Consider the following 22,783-nt stretch of genomic DNA (forward strand, 5'->3'; position numbering starts at 1 on the left):
TACACAGAATTATAATTCACATCTCTACTAATTATTCTTTCCTGTTGTGTATATTAGCTAGTAATATGTCTGTAGAATAACATATATACATATGCCCATACACATATTTAAAATATAAGTGTATATGTATATGCATGATATGGTAAATTCTTTGCATACTTTCCTTACTCCTGAAGTGTTCAATAGCTGGTAAAATGTTGCCACTACTTGACCTTGTAAAATAGACATAAACTGTAGAGATGACACACAGTCTAAGTGTGAAAGAATGCATTGATGTTTAATCTTGTCCAGCAGCTTTAAAGGAAAATTTGTAGTCTTGCCTACTTAAAGAATTAGTACTGTATATCTTTTTTTTTTATTTTTGCAAGACAATGGATTAAGTGACTTGTCAAGGGTCACTCAGCTGGGTAATTGTTAAGTGTCTGAGGTTGGATTTGAACTCAGGTCCTACTGACTTCAGGTTCAGTGCTGTATCCACCGCACCACCTACCTGCCCAAGAATAAGTACCGTAATAGTACTAGTTAAATTACTGAATTGGTACTGAATTGGTACTGGATGAAATACTAAGTGTGGTAAGTGAGCTGAGTTCATCATAAAATAGCCAACAAGATCTATGTATGCCCAAGATAGGCTAAAACCCACCACTGACAGCCTCATACCTTTTTTCTTACTTCCCAAGGAATCATTTAAACTTTGAAATATGGCTTTATCCTGTGACCCAGTAATTACTCAACTATACTATGATTAATTCCTGATTTTGTTGCCCAAGAAGGAAACCATTTTCTACTCATTTCTAATCACAGATCATTAATGTCTTTGATGAATAGCCCTTGTCTTATTCTGGTATAATGAGCTCCACTTAAAGGAAATGGGAACCAATGCAATTTACTCTGGTTAAAATTCCAAAAGATTATTTTTCAAAATACCAAAATGAGTGCCTTGAAATGTAACTTGTTAATAGGTAAGTTTTTCTCCTCTTAGATTATTTTGAGTGTTTCCAGATAAATGTGCTCCAATATTGCAAGCAGGAATAAAAATGAAAAAGCATACTTTAAAAATACACATTCTCCCAGAACTGAACATATAAACAACTGTTGAAAGTCTTCAAGAAGCTTATCTGTGTTTGATATTTCAGACTATTATTTTAATTAAAAAGCATTTGGCTGTCATCTAGTCAGTGTATTATATAGTATGCTTTCATGATTAGTTGTTCAATTTTAATTATTTGGAAAGTCTTCACAATAAGAAAATTGTTTGCTCATACTTGCTACAATAGGTTGGTTGGTTTAAACTTGGAATGCATTAGCATTTTGCTAGTTTGAAAACACATTACCTAGTGCAACTCTGGCCGCAGATGCATCATAGTTGATCCAAAAAGATACCCAGGACAGAATCGTAATTAATGTTGAAGGCATGTAAGTTTGCAAAATGAAGTAACCAATGTTTCTTTTAAGCCGAAAACTCAGTGACAACCGTGGATATGCCCCTGGGTTTAAAAGAAGGAGAATCAGATTATGAACTGTTTTGGGTCATGTCCTCCCTTCTCATGATTCTTCTCCTCTTCCACTGTTTTTGCATTTCTTTGATTGTGATCTTACCAGTTGTGAATTCCACCTTCTTTGACACCATCTTGTAATCCACAATTGAAAACTGAGGCAGTTCAATATTGTTAACCCCGGATACTGCACTTTCCCCTCCATTCCAGTAAAATTCAATGTCATCAGTGGTGTAACCATCTGAAACAAGAAACGAAAAATTGTCATCTAGAGATAAATTTCAGGTTGTTAAAAGCCATATGTGGGGGAAAAACTCATTTCCAAATGACAATTGGTAAGGAGGCTATACTCATGGGAGGAGTGATTTGATTTCTGATAACTGGGGATTGACAGGTATTAGATTTCTGACTGTCTCCTTTGCCTTCCTGCCTTTAACTTTAAATCATGGACAGAAGAGAAAAAGAAAGAGAATGAATTAAAACAAATGACCAGATTTTTTTTTTAATTACTATTTCAGAATCAAGATATTATTACTGTACTGGCTTCCTTCTTCTGGTGAGATGGGAGAGAAGAGGTCAATTTCTGTTTAGATCCAGTCTTAATATATTTTAAAATATGAATGAAAATTTTATGAACTATGAATTCCTTAGACATCCTAATCATTTAGCAATCATTCAATAAGGAAATAGTTAAATTAAGATTTTTTAAAGGATTTCTTATAGGTCCTCAACTCAGGAGTGCTCATCAATCTTCTTTCTTAGACTTAAGAATGTGTGGATAATGTTTTCTCTTATACTCTCATTGATGTAAATATATGGTGAACATTGGTACATCAAGCATTTGTGATATACAATGGCTATGATAGTAACTCCTTAAAATAATGAATGAGTATATTTAAAATGTAATGTAAATATTTAAACACTGGAGGTTAATCAGGGGGTTAACTGGCTATGATTTATAAGATGCTAAGTCTGATTTCAATCTATCCATAAAGATTATGAAAACTCCATTTGACCCATTTATAACTGTGTGGATCAACTGAGAATACATTTACTGGCTTAATTTGATATAGAAGCATGAGACTATAAAATAGGGGTGAGCTGCAGAGTTGATCTCTTTACTTTCCTTCTATTACTATCCCATTCACCCAGGGAGGAACAGGACTAGATCTGGATGGGATGAGGAGTTTTCTCCCCCTACTCCATTCCAATCATTGTTTCTTTGGGGCAGAGGTGCATTTGTGTATTCTTATTGGATGAATTGACAGGTTAGTTCCTGGATCCTGAATTCCTGAACACTGAAGACCTGGACCCTACCCTGGAAATTTGTTGAGAGACATTGGCAGTTGCATATGGTCCAAGGATAAGTGAATAAAGAAATAAGGGTTTCTAAATCTCAGCCTTTTAGTAAAAAATAGAGAGTTTCTGAGTAAGGCTAATCTCAGACTACCCATCTAGATCATAGGTTCAAGATTTCTGAAATCAAATTTTCTAGAGATAAAAGAGGAATTCCATGAAAGTACTAGTTTCAGGCTTGCCTTCTCTAGCAAAGCTAAATTCAAGTGTTCTAGTCTAGAGAGAAAAGGGAGATCTTAAGCAGCACCAGCCTTTTGGAAAATCAGTCTCCCTCTCCCCCCCACACACATTTTCCTCCCCTATCTTCATCCTAACAAACAAACACAACTGGAGCAGAAGCACGAGGCTGAATCCACAATATGGAGAAATGAATGATTGATATAAATTATTTAGTTAGTGCAGGTCTGATTGTCTTTGTAGCAATTTCAAGTTTGTTTTCCTCCATGAGATAAGGATGTTCAAACACTTAGTTTCATATTATAAAGTTGGATGCCTACATGCATCTATGGGTTGAAATAAAAACTCACTAGAACAATGACTGGTTGCCTCTGGAATAAGCATACATTTATTACCCTTCTATAGCATTCCAAACTACTGGGTAAATCTAGAGAATTGAACAGACTCTGGGGAAAGATGGTGACTCACTGAAGAAAGGGGAATCTTATCAAATGTTCATGGGCTACTCTAAGTCCTTTTCATTGCTTTTGTATTTTCTGTTGGGTAGATTAAAAGACCTGCCATCTTCTGTGAGCAGGAGTAGGCATGCTGGTAAACATTTAACTGATTGTCCAAAAATAAATAAATAGAATATGTGTATGTATATATATATATATATATATATACATATATATATATGACATTTTAAAGTTTATTTTCCATTATTGACATCTTCTTCATCACTTTCTTGAGTTTAGATAATCAGTAAAACAATAGATTAATCCCTAATTTGTCCCATTTGACAATTTCTGAGGGGTAGCTCCTACACATCTTTATCTGGGAGTCATGGAAAACTGTTGTCCCTGAAGAACTGAAATTGAGACTTAGACCAAAGCAGTGTTGCTAGGTGCCTGGAGGATCTGGACTGCAACACATCACAAATAAGAAGTTTTGAAGAAGTAGACTAATGTATGGCATAGAAGAAATATATGGATAAAAATGGCAAGCAAATTATGTAGTCAGGGTAAGATTAATTAACTAATAGACAGGCCATATGCTTCCCTCATATTTCTGTGATGTTAAGAGAAAGTAAGCAAGGGTTACAAGATGCAACTCAGTCATGTTGACTATCATAAATACCCAAATTGATTACAAAGAACCTATGAAGGAAGATGCTATCTGCATCCAGAGAAATGACTGATAAATAGAAGTATGTATAGAATAATTTTACATATATAAATATATACATATTCATGTCTAATGGTGGCCATCTCTAAGGTGGGGAAGGGAAGGAAAAAATGGAAAAAACCCTCAGCTACAAGATAACTTTGTAAATTTAAAAGGAATAGCAAGTTGTACATGATAGAGTTGCAGTTTCATGTACAATCGTCATTTTTTTCCTATTCTACTCTTATAGAAATGCTTTTTAATTTCTTAAATTCACAATAAAATAAATAAAAACTTTAAAAAAGAAGCTTAGGGGTGGCTAGGTGACAAAGTAGATAGAGCACTGACCCTGGAGTCAGGAGTACCTGAGTTCAAATCCAGCCTCAGACATTTAATAATGACCTAGCTGTGTGCCTTGGGCAAGCCACTTAACCCCATTTGCCTTGCAAAAAACCTGAAAAAAAAGAAGCTTAATCTACTTGAGTAGAGCCTGTGACACAGAAAAAAGCTTTATATGGAAAATTTGGTTCTCTTAGTTTAGATAGTCATGTGATAGGTGTTAAGATAAAGGGGGATTGAGTTGAATACCCCTTCCTTGAATCTTTCTGTCTGAAATTCAGAATGAGAATCTTTTTTAGGACCATAGTTACATGATAGACAGGTATCCAATGAAAGATTAGTGACAGATAGTATTGTGTAGTAATGATTCTAAGGAGTATAAAGAAGGGGAGAAGAATCCTGTGAATAAGAATTCATTTATTATATTTTTATTACTCATACCTATCACAAGTCCCAGCACAAAAGGGCTAAATAAATGCTTGTTGACTGATTTGTAAAAATTTATTCAACTTTACAAGTTTCTTATAAGGAGAATATTTAAGTGAAACAAGCTGAATATAGTCAAATAGAGATTTATCCTTCCATTACTCCCTTTTCCCTACCCTCATGGCATTTACAGACTAGGGAAGGAGGTTTGTTACATAAATACTTTGGAACGGGACTTTCCTTATATTGATATGAGGGAACATTTACTGTGGAAATGCCTTCCATAGATAGAAATGAATGATTTTTCTGTAACAGGATCATAGTATGATTGATTTAGAGCTAGAAATTACTGAAAACTCCTAGTTTTACAGATAAAAAAGTTAGGGCTCTAAGAAGGTAAATAACTTGTGGTCACACAGGTAGTAAGAGGCAGAATTAAGATTCTGAACCTTGTCCTCAAGTCCAGTAGTCTTAGAGATTTCCCTGGGACTCAGAGAGGTTAGCTGCCCTGCTCATGATCACATAGCTAATAGGTGTCAGAGGAAAGATTGAAAATAAGGTCTTCCTATCTCCAATCAGTCTTCTTTCCAATACACCACACTGTGCTCATGGCCAATGCATTGTTAAGTTCCTGTTTGACTAGCTGCTCAGGAAGTGTTAAGTTTCTGCCAGCTAGCTTATCCTTACCCAGGCGAATGTTGAAGGGGTGGAAGACAAGGGAGACAAGGATGACAAGTTCTTCTTAAAGTTCTCCTAGTTCTCCAAGTACTCCCACATACAACAGTCCCTTACATATCCCCCTTTTTGTCTTTTTTTTGAAGTGAAATTCCTTAATTCAATTACATAATGGATACCACATAAGTTGTGAACGAAAGTTCAAAAATAGTATAAACAAATGTCAATTTAAACAATAGTAAAAACAACTAAGCATCCAAATCAATTAACATGAGTTACAAAATAATATTTCCATCATTATATTATTCATGAATCCACAGATTCATCCCAGAAGAGGGTCATGATTTATATTTCCCTTACCATAAATATGTGATGATAGATGAGACAAAGAATATATAACAAGTAACTGTTTGACAATTATATCAATTTAACATCAAAACAAATCAGATAGTACAAATATCTCTTTCCCAAAAAGAAATCATTAAATTATATGATTCAATATTCCCAAATTCCTAGAAATACAATTTATCCTAATATAATTTCATTCTGAATTACACACATAGACACACAGACACAAACAACAGAAACAACTCTCTTGACATTTATTTACCAAGCTGAGATTGATACCCTGGCCGGTACCAGGTCTCAGAATATAGAAACATTTTCCTACCTCTCCAGACCAGTAGAGAGATGTGAAAACGTCCTATTGATGATTAAATACACATATACACCACATAATGCACCCATTAAGACTGGTCAAAAATAACTTGAAATCAAATAGAATTTCTTGAGGAACCTCATATATCTAGAAAATAGCCAATCAAAATAAGTTGAATGCATTCTTAAACAACACAACATTCAAAGTTAGCTACTCTATTATAGAGCTATTAACCATAGGCAGAGGATTAATTCAAAAGATGAAATCTGAATTTCCCAGTCCCAGAAAAAAGTCTTCTTCCCTTTTTTCTTAACTAATTGACCATGAAGTTTCCCAATCAATGGCCTATTGCCCAACCCCTCCTCCTCCCCAAACCAGGAAGGAGGCATGGGAGTGTCTTGATTTCTAAAATAAGTTTTTTTTGGGGGGGGGGGGGTCTTTCCTTTTCTGTATCAAAGCATGCATTCCTTCTGAGACATAGGCTTGAATTTTGAAGTTCCAAAAAAGGGAAGATTTCCCTTTTCCCTCCCCCCCACTCTGCAGAAGGTGGGAGCAGCAGAGAATGAGAGAGAGCATTTGAAATTACTTGAGTTGTTGACAACAGTACAATTTGGAGCTGTTGCATTTTTTGACCAGTAGTCAACACCATTACAAACTGTCCAATAGCATGTGGCATTTTTGCTCTCAACAGAGGAAGTACAGTTAGTGTGTGCTTCACCGCTTTCTGGTGCTGGAGCAAGAGTTGTGGTGTGCTTGGATGTAGGCTGACAGTGTTTCAAATAGCAAATAGCAGTACTAATAACTTAGATATTTCTGCATTTGTGCTGGTTCAAACCATCACAATCCATTGACTTCAAATCTGTTTTCTTCTTACCTTTTGAACTGCTAAGAAGTCCCAAGAGTCTCAAAGAAAGTTTTGAGAGCTTCTGCATATTTACTGTTGCTAAGGAAACAAGTTTTAATATCTCTGTGTTTGGGCTTTCAGAAGTTTTGAAGAAGTAGACTAATGCATGGCATAGAAGAAATGTGTGGGTAAAAATGGTAAGCAAATTTTATAGTCAGAGTAAGATTAATTAACAGACAGCCCATGCGCTTCCCTCATATTTCTGTGATGTTAAGGGAAAGCAAGCAAGGGTTACAAGATGCAACTAAGTCATGCTGACTATCATAAATACCCAAATTGATTACAAAGAACCTATGAGGGAAGATGCTATCTGCATCCAGAGAAAGAACTGATAAATAGAAGTATGTATAGAATAATTTTACATATATAAATATGTATATATTTATGTCTAATGGTGGCCATCTCTAAGGTGGGGAAGTGTTGGGAACCATTATATATTGGGAATACTGTAAATTATTATCATCTGATGCCTTTGAGCATCAGAACCTTGTTTGGTTAAGTACCACAGGAGTGGAAGTGGATTAGAGACTGGAAAGGTATTTAAGCACTTTTATTCTTGTAAATAAAAGGAGCACTTGGAGATCTTGATGGAGTACTTGTCTTCTTTGTAATCCTTGTCTCCTGCCCCTCCAACACTCACCTGGGGAAGATTGAGAGAGTCCAGGAAGTGGGATGGGAAGAAAAAAGGGAAAAAACCTCAGCTACATGATATTTTTATTGTAAATTTAAAAGGAATAGCAAGTTGTACAGATTCGTTGTGGCTTCTGGAGTGGAATTCATCATTGAAGGTGTCAGGATCTGTGGCGCCACCAACGAGGAGTCTCTGAAGTTGACCATAGGTTTAGGGCTTTGGGTCCACTTAGTGCAGCCAGGCAGGCAGCAGTGGCCAAAAGGAACAGCAAGCAGGTCCCCTGCCAGGTCATGGCGCTGGTATGGACTGCTGCTACTGACTCCTCAAAGCTGAACACTTATTTGTTTCTTCTTACTTTTGCTTTCCTTCACACCTCCTTGCTCCAACTTAAAACCAGCCCCTGGTAACAATCAATCTGTTACCTCTCTGAAGTCTTCTGCTCTGGGATGTTGCCTTTGTGTCCCTGTTATTTGTTAAGCTCTTGTTTCACTAACTGCTCAGGATGTGTTAGGTTCCTTCCAGCTAGCTCATCCTTACCCAGGTGAACATTGAAAGGGTGGGAGACAAGGGATGCAAGGATGACAAGTTTTCCTACACACTAAAGTCCCTTACAATGCATAATTACATGCTGAAGGTTGTTAATGTACAAAGTACTAAGATCTGTATTTGATTAGGAAAGTCAGGTGAAGTAGAGATGAAAAGGTAAAATGGTAGGTAGCACATGGCAAAGAGCCTTGAATGCCAGGAAAATGAGTGAATTTTACTCAGGCTTTTAACAAAGGGACTTGATCAGAGATGAGTTTACAGAAGGCTAATCTGGCAATAATTTGAAGACTTGATTGGAAAAGAGAGCAGTGGAAAGGTCCATTAGGAAGCTGCCCTGATGAATGGTAATGAAGGCTCATATTACAGGTAGGAGCAAAAAGAAGAGAAAAATTACTTCAATGTTGAGGCAGTTCAGTCTTTGTATGAGATTATCAGACTGCCCTTCTGTGGGAGGTGGGGGGTAGGGGAGGGAAGGGAGGGTGAGGGAAATTGCAAAATTCAAAATATTACCAAAAAAGATAGGTAGAAACTACTATTGTATATAATTAGAAAACAAAATATTTATATAAAAATGTCTTTATGTGACTAGCAATTATTGGGGCATTTTAATAATCTTCAAGTAATTTTAGAGCTAGTGGTCTTGGTCTTTAACTCTAGGTTCATTTGTATTCTGCTTAACTAAGAACCATTGGGCCTAATCATTGAGGAGCGGAGATAATTATAGTTGTTTTGATCAGAAGAATACCTATTCAATTTAAGATAGGGTCCTAAATTCTTATGTGAATGCTAAGAAAGACTTGAGACCCAGAAACACTATTAATCAGAGATTGTAGGATAATAACTCTTGAGAATGCTTGCATCAATTTACACACATCTAAACAACTGATTTACCAAAGGTTTTCCTTTACAAACAAATGACTTCAAAAAGTGTCTGAAAGTCCAAATTCAGAGATATTAAAACTTGTTTCCTTAGCAACAGTAAGTATGCAGAAGCTCTCAAAACTTCCTTTGAGACTCTTGGGACTTCTTAGCAGTTCAAAAGGTAAGAAGAAAACAGATTTGAAGTCAATGGATTGTGATGGTTTGAACCAGCACAAATGCAGAAATATCTAAGTTATTAGTACTGCTATTTGCTATCTGAAACACTGTAAGTTTGTTGGTGGAAATAAAGATTGCCCCTAATCCATGCCTTCTAAGCCCCTGACTGATCTAAATTTGAGCTGAAATAAGTTTTTAGATAGACTAATGGAACTTTCTATACAAACTGGCCTGTTAGCTATTTCCCATATAGAATTACAGCTCTCATTTTCTCACCTTTATACAGTTGATTCCTCAGTTTGGGCTCCTATCATCCCAGCTTTCTTCCATGTATAACTGTGGCACCTTCCACTTGATGCTTTTTCTGACACTGTACCCTATCTCCTAAGCTCCCCCGTCTCCTTGTTTCTGTTCTCTCCCTCTTGAAATTACTTTGTCTATTCTTTGTTGTTACTTATTTGTGTAGTAGGACCTGGGCCTTATCATCATTGCATTCTGCACTAAAAACTTAGAATACCCTGTTCAGTGGATTTGCACTACCTACAGGTAACTAGAAAGCTGTATCTGTGTCTTATTTGTTCATCAGCATTGCAGTCAACTAAGGCAACAGCAGTGGGCTGATCAAGAGACATTGACAGGGTTCTTGTTTTCAAGAAACCGTTACTGTTTTTTGCTTTTCCTCTAGCAATTTTTACTTTTGTTTCTGAGTCTAATTTATCTAATATTTGGAATATGCTCTAGTTGTTTTTTATAAAATAAAAATTTTTCTTACAAAAAGGGGTGGCTAGGTGGCACAGTGGATAGAGCACCAGCTCTGGAGTCAGGAATACCTGAGTTCAAATCCGACCTCAGACGCTTAATAATTACCTAGCTGTGTGGCCTTGGGCAAGCCACTTAACCCCGTTTGCCTTGCCAAAAAAAAAAAAAAGATATTTATTAGCTATATGACCCAGGGCAAATCATTTTAATCTTCCTTAACTCCATCTTTATCTCTAAAACTGAAATAACAGCCCTAATCTCACAGGATTGCAATGAGGAACAAATAAACTAATAAATGTAAACAGCTATACAAACTTTGGAGCACCATATAAATGTTAATTGTCATTATTATTGTTAGTCCTATTGCTTCTTCCCAGTAGGAAGCAAGCTCTTTAAGGGAAGAGAATGTGTGGTTTTTGTTTCTCCAGTGCCTAATAAGATGCTTTTATTTATTAAATGCATGTTGAATTACATTTCCAATGAACTTTTGGAAATTAGTTATTTTCAGGTACCTAAACATACATTTTTCACAACTGGAATTTTCAATCAATTTATAAGTAGTTGTTGATTGATTCATTATCTGCTCTGTGCCAAGCACTGTAGTAGGGAGTGATGATGATGTTTATCCTTCATTCTCAAAGAAGATTGTGACAGCAAGGAGGTGATGCCATGACTTGCAAGTGAATTGGATTTGAGTGAAAGAGTGAGGAGGGGGCTGTGCTAAGTCACCAGCCTTGCTTTGTCCTCTAGGGCATCTGGGTTCAGCGGTCAAATATAAATCAGGTCAACTGGAGATGACCCTGGATGTGAGACAATCAGGGTTAGATGATTTGCTCAAGGTCATGTATCTAGTAAGTGTCTGGCTGGTGCTCTATCTACTGTACCATCTAGCCTACAAAGATAAAAAAAGAATAGTCCTTCTGTTCAAATTATTTACATTCTATATTTTATTTTTTTAAACTACCCATTGAAATAGTTATATTTTTCCTTATCAAGTAGAACATAGTAATTAGCATCTTTTCACTCTTCCTAATCCTTATCTTGGACAGAAGCATTGGGAACTATGGGTTCAATCAATAAAACTAACCATTACTATCATTTAAGGACCATTCTATTTGTAGAACTTTAGTTATCTTCCCATCTTGCATCAGTGCATCAGAAGGTGGGGAAGTCATCCTGAAGATCATCTTCTGATCCATTTTGTATCTTTGGTCAAAATTTTCAATGAATCTTATAAATCACATTGCTGTCTTCCCTTTCTATTCTCCTATTATCTAGGGTAAACATTAGATACATTAAGGTCTAAATAGATGATAAAAGGAGATGATAAGGGTATAAATAGCCTTCAAGGCCAGAACATATTTTTTTATGAAGTATATCTTATGGGGGTTGGTAGTTCTTTTTATCTGATATTAACCCCAATAGGTTTAGGATGACATCTTAAATATGCTTAGTTTCTTTTATTAAATTGGTCTGACATTTATAGATTGAAATCATGCTTTTATAAAGCCATCATGCACAAATTTAGAAAGACCATTATGAACCCAGCTTCTCTCACAGAATCTTAGAATTGGAAAATTCTTGGACATCAACTAGTACCACTTAGGAAAAGCTGAATCCTGCAAGGGCCATTCATTTGAAATTTCCAGTGAAGCGGTACCCCTAACTCCTGAGACAGCCCAATTCACTTTTGGAGATCTCCAGTGATTCAGAAGGTTTTGTTTGTAAAGATCTGAAATCTATCTGCTGTTTCTACTCATTGCTTATTGCCTTCCAGGGTTAAATCTAATCCCTCCATCACAGGACAGCCCTTCAAATGCTCACCTAAGAACTCTTTTAACTGGCAAAAATATCATTGATCTAATGTCCATATGAAAAGGTTTCTGATTCTCTTTTCACTCTGAAAATACATTGGTGAGATAAAAATAGTATATCTATAGAGGTCAAGGTTCAAGTCCTGACTGTTTCGACTCTGGGCAGTCTATCTTTCTGTGACTCATTTGTATTATCTAGAAACTAGAGGCAATGGTCCAAATCCTGCTTATCCCAGGATTGTTGTGAAGAAAACAGCTTGTTTATAAAAGAGCTTGAGAGTAGTGGAATATAATTAAAAGAATGCTGTATATAATTTTAGAAGATCTGGATTCAAATCATTCTGCTGCTCATTACCTTTGTGATCTCAAATAAGTCTTTTGTCTCTGTAAGATATTGAATTCTTCTTTTCTTAAAAAAATGAAGAAGAGGCTAGTATGAATTAATGGTCTCTATAGTCCTTTTCCTTTTTCTCCCCCATTAGATTGTAAGCTCCTAGAGGGAGCTTATCCTTAGCACTTAGCACACAGTAGATACTTAATGACCGTTTAGTGATTGATTAAATCTATGTGAATGATTATTATTCCTAAAATCCTATGCTCAGATGAGATATGGCCAGGATTAAACACAATGTATCACCTCTCTAATTTTGGGCACTGTGTTTCTCTTAATGCAGTCTAAGATAGCTGTTTTTGCAGCAGCATAATATTGTTGACTCACGCTGGATTTGTAGTTCCTTACTATACTCCTCTATTTCTTACCTGTTCAGCCTCTATGAACATCTCTGACATCCCACTCAATCTCTTCTCTCTCTCTAAGGCACTGACCACTTTCTCCTAGATTATTGCAAAAGCATGTAATTGGTCCCTATGCCTCTTTCACCACTCTAATCCATCGCACACATTGCTAACAAAATCCTTTTGCTTAAGCACAGATCTGACCATATGACTTTCCACACTTCCCTTTCTCCCCAGCTTGGTCAAATCCAAAGCCTTCCTATTGCTTCTAGGAAAACATATTAACCCTTAAAGCACAACACAATCCAGCTTAACCTATCTCTATAACTTCACAGGATATAACTTTCTCTTGGGCACTCCATCCTCAGGCTAAATTGATTTCTTTTGGTTCCTCCCTTAGGACACTTCATTTCCTATTTCTTGGCTTTTTTTTTAATTAACTGTTTCCCCAGTCTTGAATGAACCTCCTGCTTGCCTCCACTTATAAGGATCATTTTTGGAGAAAAGTTTAGAAGCCATAGAGTGCACCCTCAATATTTTGCAGATAGGAAGAGGAATCCAGGGGAATTAAATGCCTTTCCACAGATTCAGTCTTAGGTAAACAAATGGGCCAGCTAGAATTTGATGCACTGTCTCATATTCCAAATGAAGCATTCTTTCCTCTATGCCTCAAACTTTAGCATGTCTAAAATGGTAAGCATATTTCTCCCTAAATCTTTCCTTCCTTCCCTATTATTTTCTAAGGTTTCAGTATCCTTCCATTCTATCAGACTCACAATCTTCACAACTTTCTCAGTTTCTCACTCCCATTCACCCTACATATGTATTCAATTTTTAAATCTTATTGATTCTACCTCTATAACATTTCTTGCTTCTGTCTCCTTTTATCCACTTTTACCACCACCCTCATATAGATCTTCATCACCTCTAGCCTAGATTATTGCCAAAGCCTCCTTGTTGTTCTTTCAACCTTCAGAGTTTCTCTATTCCATTCTAAACTCTAAATAGCCCCTAAAGCAATTTTCTTAAAACATATCAGAACATGAAGATCCACTCATCTCAGTAAATTCCAGTGGCTTCCTTTTTTAATCAAATGTAAAAATGTTTGGGATTTAAAGCTTTCCACAAGAGCTTCTTTCTGTCTATTGCTTCTCTAGTAAGTATCTGAGGTCAGATTTGAATTCTTTTAGGCATGTTAAGTGGTACAGTGGATAGAGAGCTGTCCTGACTCAGAAAGATCTCCCTTCCTTCCTTGCACAGGAAGCCTTTTACTTCTTCCAGTGCCCTTCCTTCCAAACTATCTTGTATTTTGTATTTAGCTGCTTTGTAAATATTTGCATTTATTAACTTTATATTTATGCTATATATATGTATGCATATGTGTTGACTTTTTTTTTATTAGGTTGTAAACTCACTAGAAGTAGGAATTGTTTCTTTTTTTGTACTTGTAACATTAGTGCTTAGCATAGATCCTAATGCATAACAGGTGTTATACAAGGGGTTCCAAAAGTCTCAGTGCAGCTTTGAGGCATTAAAGCAGGTATGTCTAACCCCCTGGTCTGGTATGTGGCTCCCAAAGTCCATTCATATGGCATTACTACATTTTATTATTGCACACATTGTTAATATGGGTTACATTGTAGTCATAAATAAATATTGAATTCTATACGAGGTCCTTGACAGATTTTTTGTTAGGTGATGCAGCCCAGAAGACCTCAAAGGTTGAACACCTTTACATTAAAGCTTAAAACTGCATCAAGACATTTAAAATATCCTGTGCTTGTTGAATGAGTTTCCCCTCCTCCCCCTTCATGGTGCTTGTGAGGTTGAGTTATTAAATAAAAAGTTAGGGTGGGGCTTTATTTTTACACATTTCCCAAATTTTTATTTCTCTCCATCTAAGAACCATTAATTCTTCCCCACACCTGGGCCAGAATTGTACTTCTCAGCATTAGCAATTAGGTATATCTGATGACTTGAGAAACTGATTCCCTCAGCTGTGATGGCCTGATTTTTCCAAAGAGATATAACTAGAAACCCAAGGGAGGTGGGAAACTAAGAAAAAAAGATTCACAATTGTGTTGTAGACCATAATCCATTATCTGAAGGTAACTAAGATATGAGTAGAGGTTTGAGCTGGTTGCAACTGATAGTTGCAGGTGAGTGATGCAGTCAGTGGAAAGGGTTCTTGGTGTGAAGTCAAAAAAAAAATAAATTCAAATGCTTCCCCTGCCCACATACTTATTGAGTAAGAGAATCATTTAACCTTTCTATTTGTTTTTCCTCATCTGTAAAATGAAGGGATTGTATGGAATGGTCTTTAGGATTCTTTCCAGTCTTAAATTTATGCTTCTATGATCTAGGATTCCTGGCCTTGACCCTATTTCAATCAATCAGTTAATCAACAGGCATTTTATTTTAATTTTTTTAATTTTATTTTTTTGGTTTTTGCAAGGTCACACAGCTAGGTAATTATTAGGTGTCTGAGACTGGATTTGAACTTAGATTCTCCTGACTTCAGGGGCTGGTGCTCTATCTATTATGCCACCTAGCTACCCTGACAGGCATTTTAAAAATGCCTATTATATGCCAGGCAATATTTTGGATGCTGGTAATACAAAGACAAGTTAAAAAATCCCTGCCCTTAAGAACATTACATTTTACTGAGAGGATAAAACTTATGTATAGATACAGATAAGCATAAATAAAACAAAAATAAGGAGTAAGTAGACAACAGTTGCTAATAGCATGGAAAAAAGACTTCATGTAGTATTTGAGGTGAGCTTTGAAGAAAACTAGGCATCATATGAGGCAGAGGTGAAGAAAATTTTGATGATGTCTATCTTTTATTCTCAAAAAGATCATGACATCAGGATTTCATGACAAGCACATGAATTGGGGGACTGTGTGAGGTCATCAGCCTCACTTTCTCTTCCAGCACCATCTGGGTCCACTGATCAGATATGAATCAGGGCGATGGAGATGGCCCTGGATGTGTAGCAATCAGAGTTAAGTGAGTTGCCCAAGGTGACACAGCTAGGAAGTGTTAGAAGCTAGATTCAAATTGCTATCCTCCTGATGCCAAGGCTAGTGCTCTATACACTGTACCACATAACTGTCCCCAATTGGGACAACCAGAGATGGTCCTGGATGTGAGGTAATCAGCATCAAGGTCATATGGTTATAAAATGTCAGATGTCTGAGGTTGGATTGGAACCCAGGTCCTCTTGACTCTAGGGCCAGTGCACTATCCATTATACTACCTGCTAGAAATCCTGCAGGGATTTCTCTTGTATTTGAGGAATAGCAAGAAGACTGGTTTAGCTAGTTGATATAATGTCATTATTCATATATTTTCAGTTGTATCCTACCTTTTGTGACCCCATTCAAGATTTTCTCGACAAAGAAGCAGGAGTGGTTTGCCATTTCCTCCTCCAGCTCATCTTACAGATGAGGATTAAGTGACTTGCCCAGGATGATACAGTAGTAAGTGTCTGAGGCTAGACTTGAACTCAAGTTTTCCTGATTCCATGTTTGGCTTTCTATTCAGTGTGCCACCTAGTTGCTCATAGAATGTGTATAGTGCATAAAATGATGCAATAAAGTTGGAAAGGTGAAGAGCTACAGATGCCAAACAGAAGAGTCTATAGTTTATCATAGAGGTAAGAAAGGAACAATTATAGTTTATTGAGCAGGAAAGTGAAAGATCATATTTTTGCTTTGAGGCATTTGTGTAGGGGAAGGATTGGATAAAGGAAAGAGACTGGGTAGTAGAGAGACAAATTTAGAAGTTATTGCAATAATAGAAATAAGAGATCATAATGAAGTTCTGAATAGGAATGGTAGCCACACGAGTGGAACGTATAAGATCCATGGAGATATGTTATGAAGGTGGAATATAAGATTTGGCAACTGAAAGGATATGTGAAGTAAAAGTGAGAAATTGAGTAACTCTCTGAGGTTGTGAATATTTCTGTCACTGATTTCCTCATTTGTAAATGAAATAGCTATATTAGAAGGTCTTTAAGTTCCTTTACAGCTCTAATCTATAATTCTTTTGGAACATCTGTATGCTTGATTTAGTAGATGTGATTCTAGACCTGAGTGCTGAGGTTATTCTATAGTATGAAACAAAAGTGTTACATATTTTTCCCATTTATTATATTCTTTGTTCAAAGTTCCTTGAACTTGGAGATTCAAATTAATAAAAAATTAATGATTTGCCAATAAAGATAGTTTTCCCAAGAACACATGATAAAAACTTTAAACATTGTCTTGACAGTTTCATTTAGACTAAAAATTAAATTTTGTTAACAATAACTGAAATGACCTCCAGGGGGAGCTCAAGACCTTCTATAATTGCACCATACTCATGCAAAGTTGAAATTTAATTTGCTACTTTTTAAAAAACTTTTCATGATGATTATAGTTTTGGATCATTGAGTCTCATGAGGGTTTATCCTAAAGGTCATTCATGTTCAACTAATTTAGTACAGTGGCAATTATGATACTCCAATCAACAGATTTGGGAGAGAAAATTTCTGCTTACTGTTTAGATATTGACAAAAAAAAACAATAGGTCATTGAAAAATTGTAAAAGAATAACTTTCTTTAGTATTTTCAAATGCTGACGATGGGAGCTCTTCATTGATATCATAGCCAGGATAATTTTATGTTCTTTTGACTTGACCGATGACTTCACAACAATCGTATCAGTAATAAAGTATTTATTGAATCAGCATTTTCATAATTACTAATGAGATCATGATTATCCATCAGGTGATAATAAGCCCTAGTTAATTAAGAAGCACCAGTTTGTATTGAGAGCATATTTATTTTTCCTATTGGTATCAAGATATCCATTTACCTGCCAACTGACTTTGCAGATCAGCTTTTGGATTTTAGTATGGGAATCTATTAGACCATGAAGTTTGTGCCCTATAGCTATGTGGCACTCAACACAGAATATTTATCTAGAAAAGATGAATTATTTTCTATCCTAGGAAGGTCAAACACACTTTTCTCAAGTAAATAGACTTTCTTGTCCCATTAAATGCTCAGTGGAAGAAAACACTGGAAACAAAATGGGTCCATGTTAATGAGAAAGAATTGAACTAATGTCAGCTGAATGTAATATCATATTATTTTGATATATAAATAATGAAAATGAGTAATTCAGAGAAACATGGGAAGAGTTATATGAAAGGTTGAAGGAGGACAAAGTAAAACTTATAGAATAATGTTCCTAATGACTAGAGTAATGTAAATAATACAACCTAGTTATAGTGCATGATTTGTATTAGAAAACTGATGAAGAGCTCAGGAGAGTTTAATTACCCAGGAGATAAGTTGAGAATACAGATGTAGAATGTGTTATACAGCATCAGACATATTTACTCCATAGTTCAGCTTTGCTTATTTCTTTATTGTCACAATGAACAACTCAGTGAGAGTAGACAGAGGTTAAGGGAAACAACTGTTGTAAAGACAAAAAGGCAACAGTAAAACCATATCTTAAAAAGATTCTCAGCTGCTCTTAAATCTCCCATGTCATTTTGATGATTATTTCTTAGTAAGACCTAGCTTGCTAGCCTTAGCTGTTATGAGGCCATAACATTTTGTAGTTCTTGATATATAATGCTTATCTGGATGAGTTTTTGCTTTCAAAATCCCCAAGATAGGAAAGTTATAGAAATAATAATTCCATGATGATTGCATTCACTTCCTATTTCCCAAATATTAGATTGGTGTCAAAGAGGTGATGACATTAAGAATACCCTAGATGCTAATATCTGTGTTTTATTTTAATGACTTTCTGTCTTCTGATGAAGAAAAAAGAGGCAATATGGTTATTATTGGCTTTGCTGGAATAGACTTTTCATTCCATGTTATTTGGCAGAATAACACTGATTAGACATGTGGCCTCTTGTCAATGTCTGACATGTGAGGGTTTGGTTCTGAAGTTTAAAGTACAAAGACAGGCAAGGATGAATTTGTCTTTAGAAGCTTTCTTATAGCATGCTTAGGATTTGAAAATCTAATTTAATAAAATATAGTATATTTTCTGATCATTTTCCTACATCAGTGCAAGGTAGAATTTTTGGATGGTTATTTCCTTTTAGCAGATACTGAAGCTCAGGGCTACAAGACTTACTTGTGCTCTTCCCATGGTGCCACTGACCTTGGTGCTACAGGGTTTCTATCTGTGGAAATGGGCCACTAATCTGTGCCACCTGACTCCTGGGGATATAGGAAGATAAATGGTCAACATGGAGGCAAGAAGTTATCCCAAACTTAAGAATTATTACTGAGATATATAAAGTGTTGTTACAGATGCACAGTAAAGTCAGCCAAAGGGCTGTATCTGAAGCATCTAGACTGATGATATAGGAAATGCATTATGTCCAGCTCTCCATTTATGAAATATAAAATTGTTCTGAGTTGTAGGTAAGGGGAAAATATAGGATTGTTTTGTAACTGTAAATTTTTTATTTCTTGGGGGCAGCTAGGTGGCGCAGTGGATAAAGCACCAACCCTGAAGTCAGGAGTACCTGGGTTCAAATCCAGTCTCAGACTCTTAATAATTACCTAGCTGTGCAGCCTTGGGCAAGCCACTTAACCCCATTTGCCTTGCAAAAAAAAAAACCTAAAAAAAATTTTTTTGATTTCTTAACTATTTCAGTTTCAATATGAAAGTATATACAATAGATGACATAGTGGATAGAGTACTGACTGGCCTTGGAGTCATAAGCATGAGAGTCCGATTCCAACCTTGGACACGACATTTATTAGCTGTGGGATCTTGGGCAAAGTCACTTAACCCTGATTGCCTCGCATCCAGGACCATCTCTGGTCATCCTGATTCATATCTAGCCAATGGCTTTGGAGGGAAAAGTGAGATTGGTGACATAGTGCAGCAACCTCTTACTCAAATTCAATTAATATGCTTGTCATATAATGTCATGGTCTTCTTTGAGAATGAAGGACAAGCATCATCACGTACAATAGAAACACATGTTTGTGTCTGTGTATGAAAGTACACAGAGAGGAAATAAGAAAGGTTTTGTGCATATCCTACTAGAAGTTCAAATATCATCTGATTAGACATTGAGAAACCTAATGTACTGAGATAACAGTAGCTGGATTCTTCAGAGTTTTTATTCGTGTGTAAATAGTCCAAAAAGTCATATCAATCAAGTCGCAAGTATCTACTATGTTCCAGGAACTGTGTTGGGTTCTAGGTACACAAAGATAAAAATGAAGAGTTAATGATAAGGTTGTAGTTGAAAGTGCAGAATAAAGTCCTATTCTTCTAAGGACTAATAATGTGAATAAGAAAAGGATGATGAGAGAAGGTATTAAGCATTTATTTAGCTCCTACTGTGGGCCAGGCGCTGTGAGAAACACTTTAAAATATTTATCTCATTTGATCTTCACAACAACTCTGTGGGATAGGTGATATTATTATCTTCATTTTATAGTAGAGGAAACTGAGGCAAACAGAGGTTACTTGATTTACCCTGGATTCCCTAGTTACTAAATGTCTGAGACTGGATTTGAAATCAGGTCTTTTTGACTCTAGGCTCTAATCTCTATCCACTGTGCTACCTAGTTGCTTTATATTTATACATACATATATATATATGCATATAGTATATATATGTGTGTGTATGTGTGTGTGCAGCTAGGTAACACCATAGAGTACCAAACCTGAAGTCAAGAAGACCTGTATTCAAATCTAGTCTCAGACATGTCAAGTATCTTAACTTCTGCTTGCCTCAGTTTCACTCATCTTTAAATGGGGTTAATATCACTGGCTTCAGAGAATTGTGAGGATCAAATGAGATAAATATTTGTAAAGTGCTTTGCACATGGCTAAGTACTAGTGGGCACTATATAAATGTTAACTATTATGTATGTGGGTATCTATCTATAAACATGAATATGTATTTGAGCTTTTCATTTTATATCTCAATAGCATCGAGTTTTGTCTTTCCTTTAACTTTCACAATTTTTTCCTTGGCATCTTTTTTTGGAGGGGTCATTAATTTCTAGATTTTCTAGTTATTTTAAACTGAGTTCAACTTATTATTTTTTTTCCACTTCATCTCCCATTTAAAAAAAAATACTTTCAGTAGCAGTGGTCAGGAAAGATCTTAAGTTGTTCTTTAATTTTGCTGTCTTTAACTCTACTTTGATACTTGTTCTATTTTTTGTCTTCTTTCTCCCATTCATTTTTTTCCTTAACCACTGATTCTCTTTTTTTTTCACCCTTAGGAATTGTTTTTAGTGTTCTAATTTTTCTCCATATGACTTTCTTTAGCTCTTTTACTGATCCTCCCAACCCTTTTATTGATTCTATGGTTGCTCCCTTCTAATTTGGAGGAGTGTCCTTTTTACTGCTGGAACAAATATATTTCTTCCTAAGTGTCATATTCACTTTCTTTTACCCAATAGTATTTATTCTTGCATTAGAATTTCTTTTTCTATTTATTCTTATTTCTCCAGTCTCTGTATTGTTATTTTTTTATAGCTTTAATGAAGTTTACCCCTCCCATTCATCCCCCTTTCTGCAGATCATTTCCTATATTTGGCAGATTTCATGATGTTTTGAAGAGATGAAAGGGAGTATGACTTAGGCATACCAACTCACTTAGTGATCTTGAACAGTCTTCTCTATATTAGAAAATTTTTTAAAAAATTCATTTAAAATATCTTCCTATAATTCTGTTTATATTCTCAGTTATAAGAGAAAAGATTTGGTTTAATTAGGGATCATCAAAGGTCACAAAGTTAATAGTCTTATTTTCTTACATTGAAATTGCCTTTTCTGTAGTTACTTCTTTTAATTTCCATTTCAAAGCAATGGTTTTAATTAAGTTACTGTCTAAGAACCTATTCAAGTTACAGAAAACACACACGTCTGAGATGCCCTGTACCACATTTATCCTTCAACCTTAGCACTTGGCTTCTTGCCTGTTAAGATTTCATTTCTGCTAAATTACAACTTGACAGACAATCTTGCTTTTCTCAAGAATTTGTCACCTGGTTATTGTCTTCCTGGTATTATGCTGTTTCAAAATTCCAGAGACTCCAGTATAGCACATATATGTATCTATTGACATAATCACTGTAGTTTCTTTAACATAAAATGGGACCAATGACATCCTATACAGTCTATCTCGAAAAGTTATTGTAAGAATTACAAAATTATGCACTATTATTAGAATACAAAGTACGAAAGACTGCTAAAATCTTTTTTTAAAAAGTATCAATGGCTAAAAATATTTTTTTGCTTTTTTTCTGTATTCCAATTCCCTCCCCCACCCCACCCCATTCTACAGATATCTATGATGCCTGCAGAAAGATATTGCAATAGTCTAGGTAGGCGATAACCTTGAATTTGATATATAGATCATACCCTAGGTGGAGGTGTGCAATGGATAGTTGGAAAGGAGAATTTGGGAGTCATCAGAATTAACTGATGAAGCTATGAGAGAGAATGAGATTGTGGGGAAAATGCAAAAGAGAAGAACATTGAGGAACTCTGGGAAACATTCATCTTAAGAGGTTACAAATAGCCTCTTAAGGTCAGATTTGAACTCAGGTACTCCTGACTCCAGGGCTGGAGTTCTATCCACTGCACCACCTAGCTGACCTAGCCACCTGGGAAAGCATTTCTTAACAGTGTTAACTGTATTGCTTTCCAGTCTCTTCTTATTCCCCTCCCCCCTTTCCTATATTTCTTCCTTATTTTCTCTGCCCTTTCTCAAGTGTAGCTTGGGATACTTTCTTTTTTTCCTCCTCCTCTTCCTCCCTCCTTCTTGTTCTTTTCCTTCTACCTTTCCTTCTCCCTTTCATCTGAGATTCAATCTAGCCTTCAGTGTTCTAATCAGGCAAGTATCTTTACTCCACTTTGTCTTCCTTAAATTTCTTAGACCAGTTTGGATCTCTCTTTTAACCTGTTATATCTGTCTTATACTAGTTATGTTTAATCCCTCCTACAGAGTATAAATTTTCAGAGAACAGGTGCTATATCTTTGTATGAACCTTCTGTAGTGTTGTGCATCTAGTGCTTTGTAA

The 22,783-nt window shown here is 35.8% G+C and overlaps 1 protein-coding gene across 2 annotated transcripts in view; it reads right to left on the reverse strand.

Annotated features, from left to right (window-relative positions):
* GABRB1 (gamma-aminobutyric acid type A receptor subunit beta1) overlaps positions 1 to 22,783 on the reverse strand; it is a 437,759-nt gene that overhangs the window by 12,049 nt on the left and 402,927 nt on the right. For both annotated transcript variants that reach the window (XM_074227468.1, XM_074227467.1), the window contains exons 6-7: positions 1,600 to 1,737; positions 1,335 to 1,487 (exon numbers count right to left, since the gene is read on the reverse strand). In XM_074227468.1, the coding sequence (XP_074083569.1) occupies positions 1,335 to 1,487; positions 1,600 to 1,737 (291 nt within the window). The remainder of the gene's footprint in view (positions 1 to 1,334; positions 1,488 to 1,599; positions 1,738 to 22,783) is intronic.

The sequence above is a fragment of the Macrotis lagotis genome, chromosome 3 (assembly GCF_037893015.1).
Source record: "Macrotis lagotis isolate mMagLag1 chromosome 3, bilby.v1.9.chrom.fasta, whole genome shotgun sequence".
Classification (NCBI taxonomy): domain Eukaryota; kingdom Metazoa; phylum Chordata; class Mammalia; order Peramelemorphia; family Peramelidae; genus Macrotis; species Macrotis lagotis.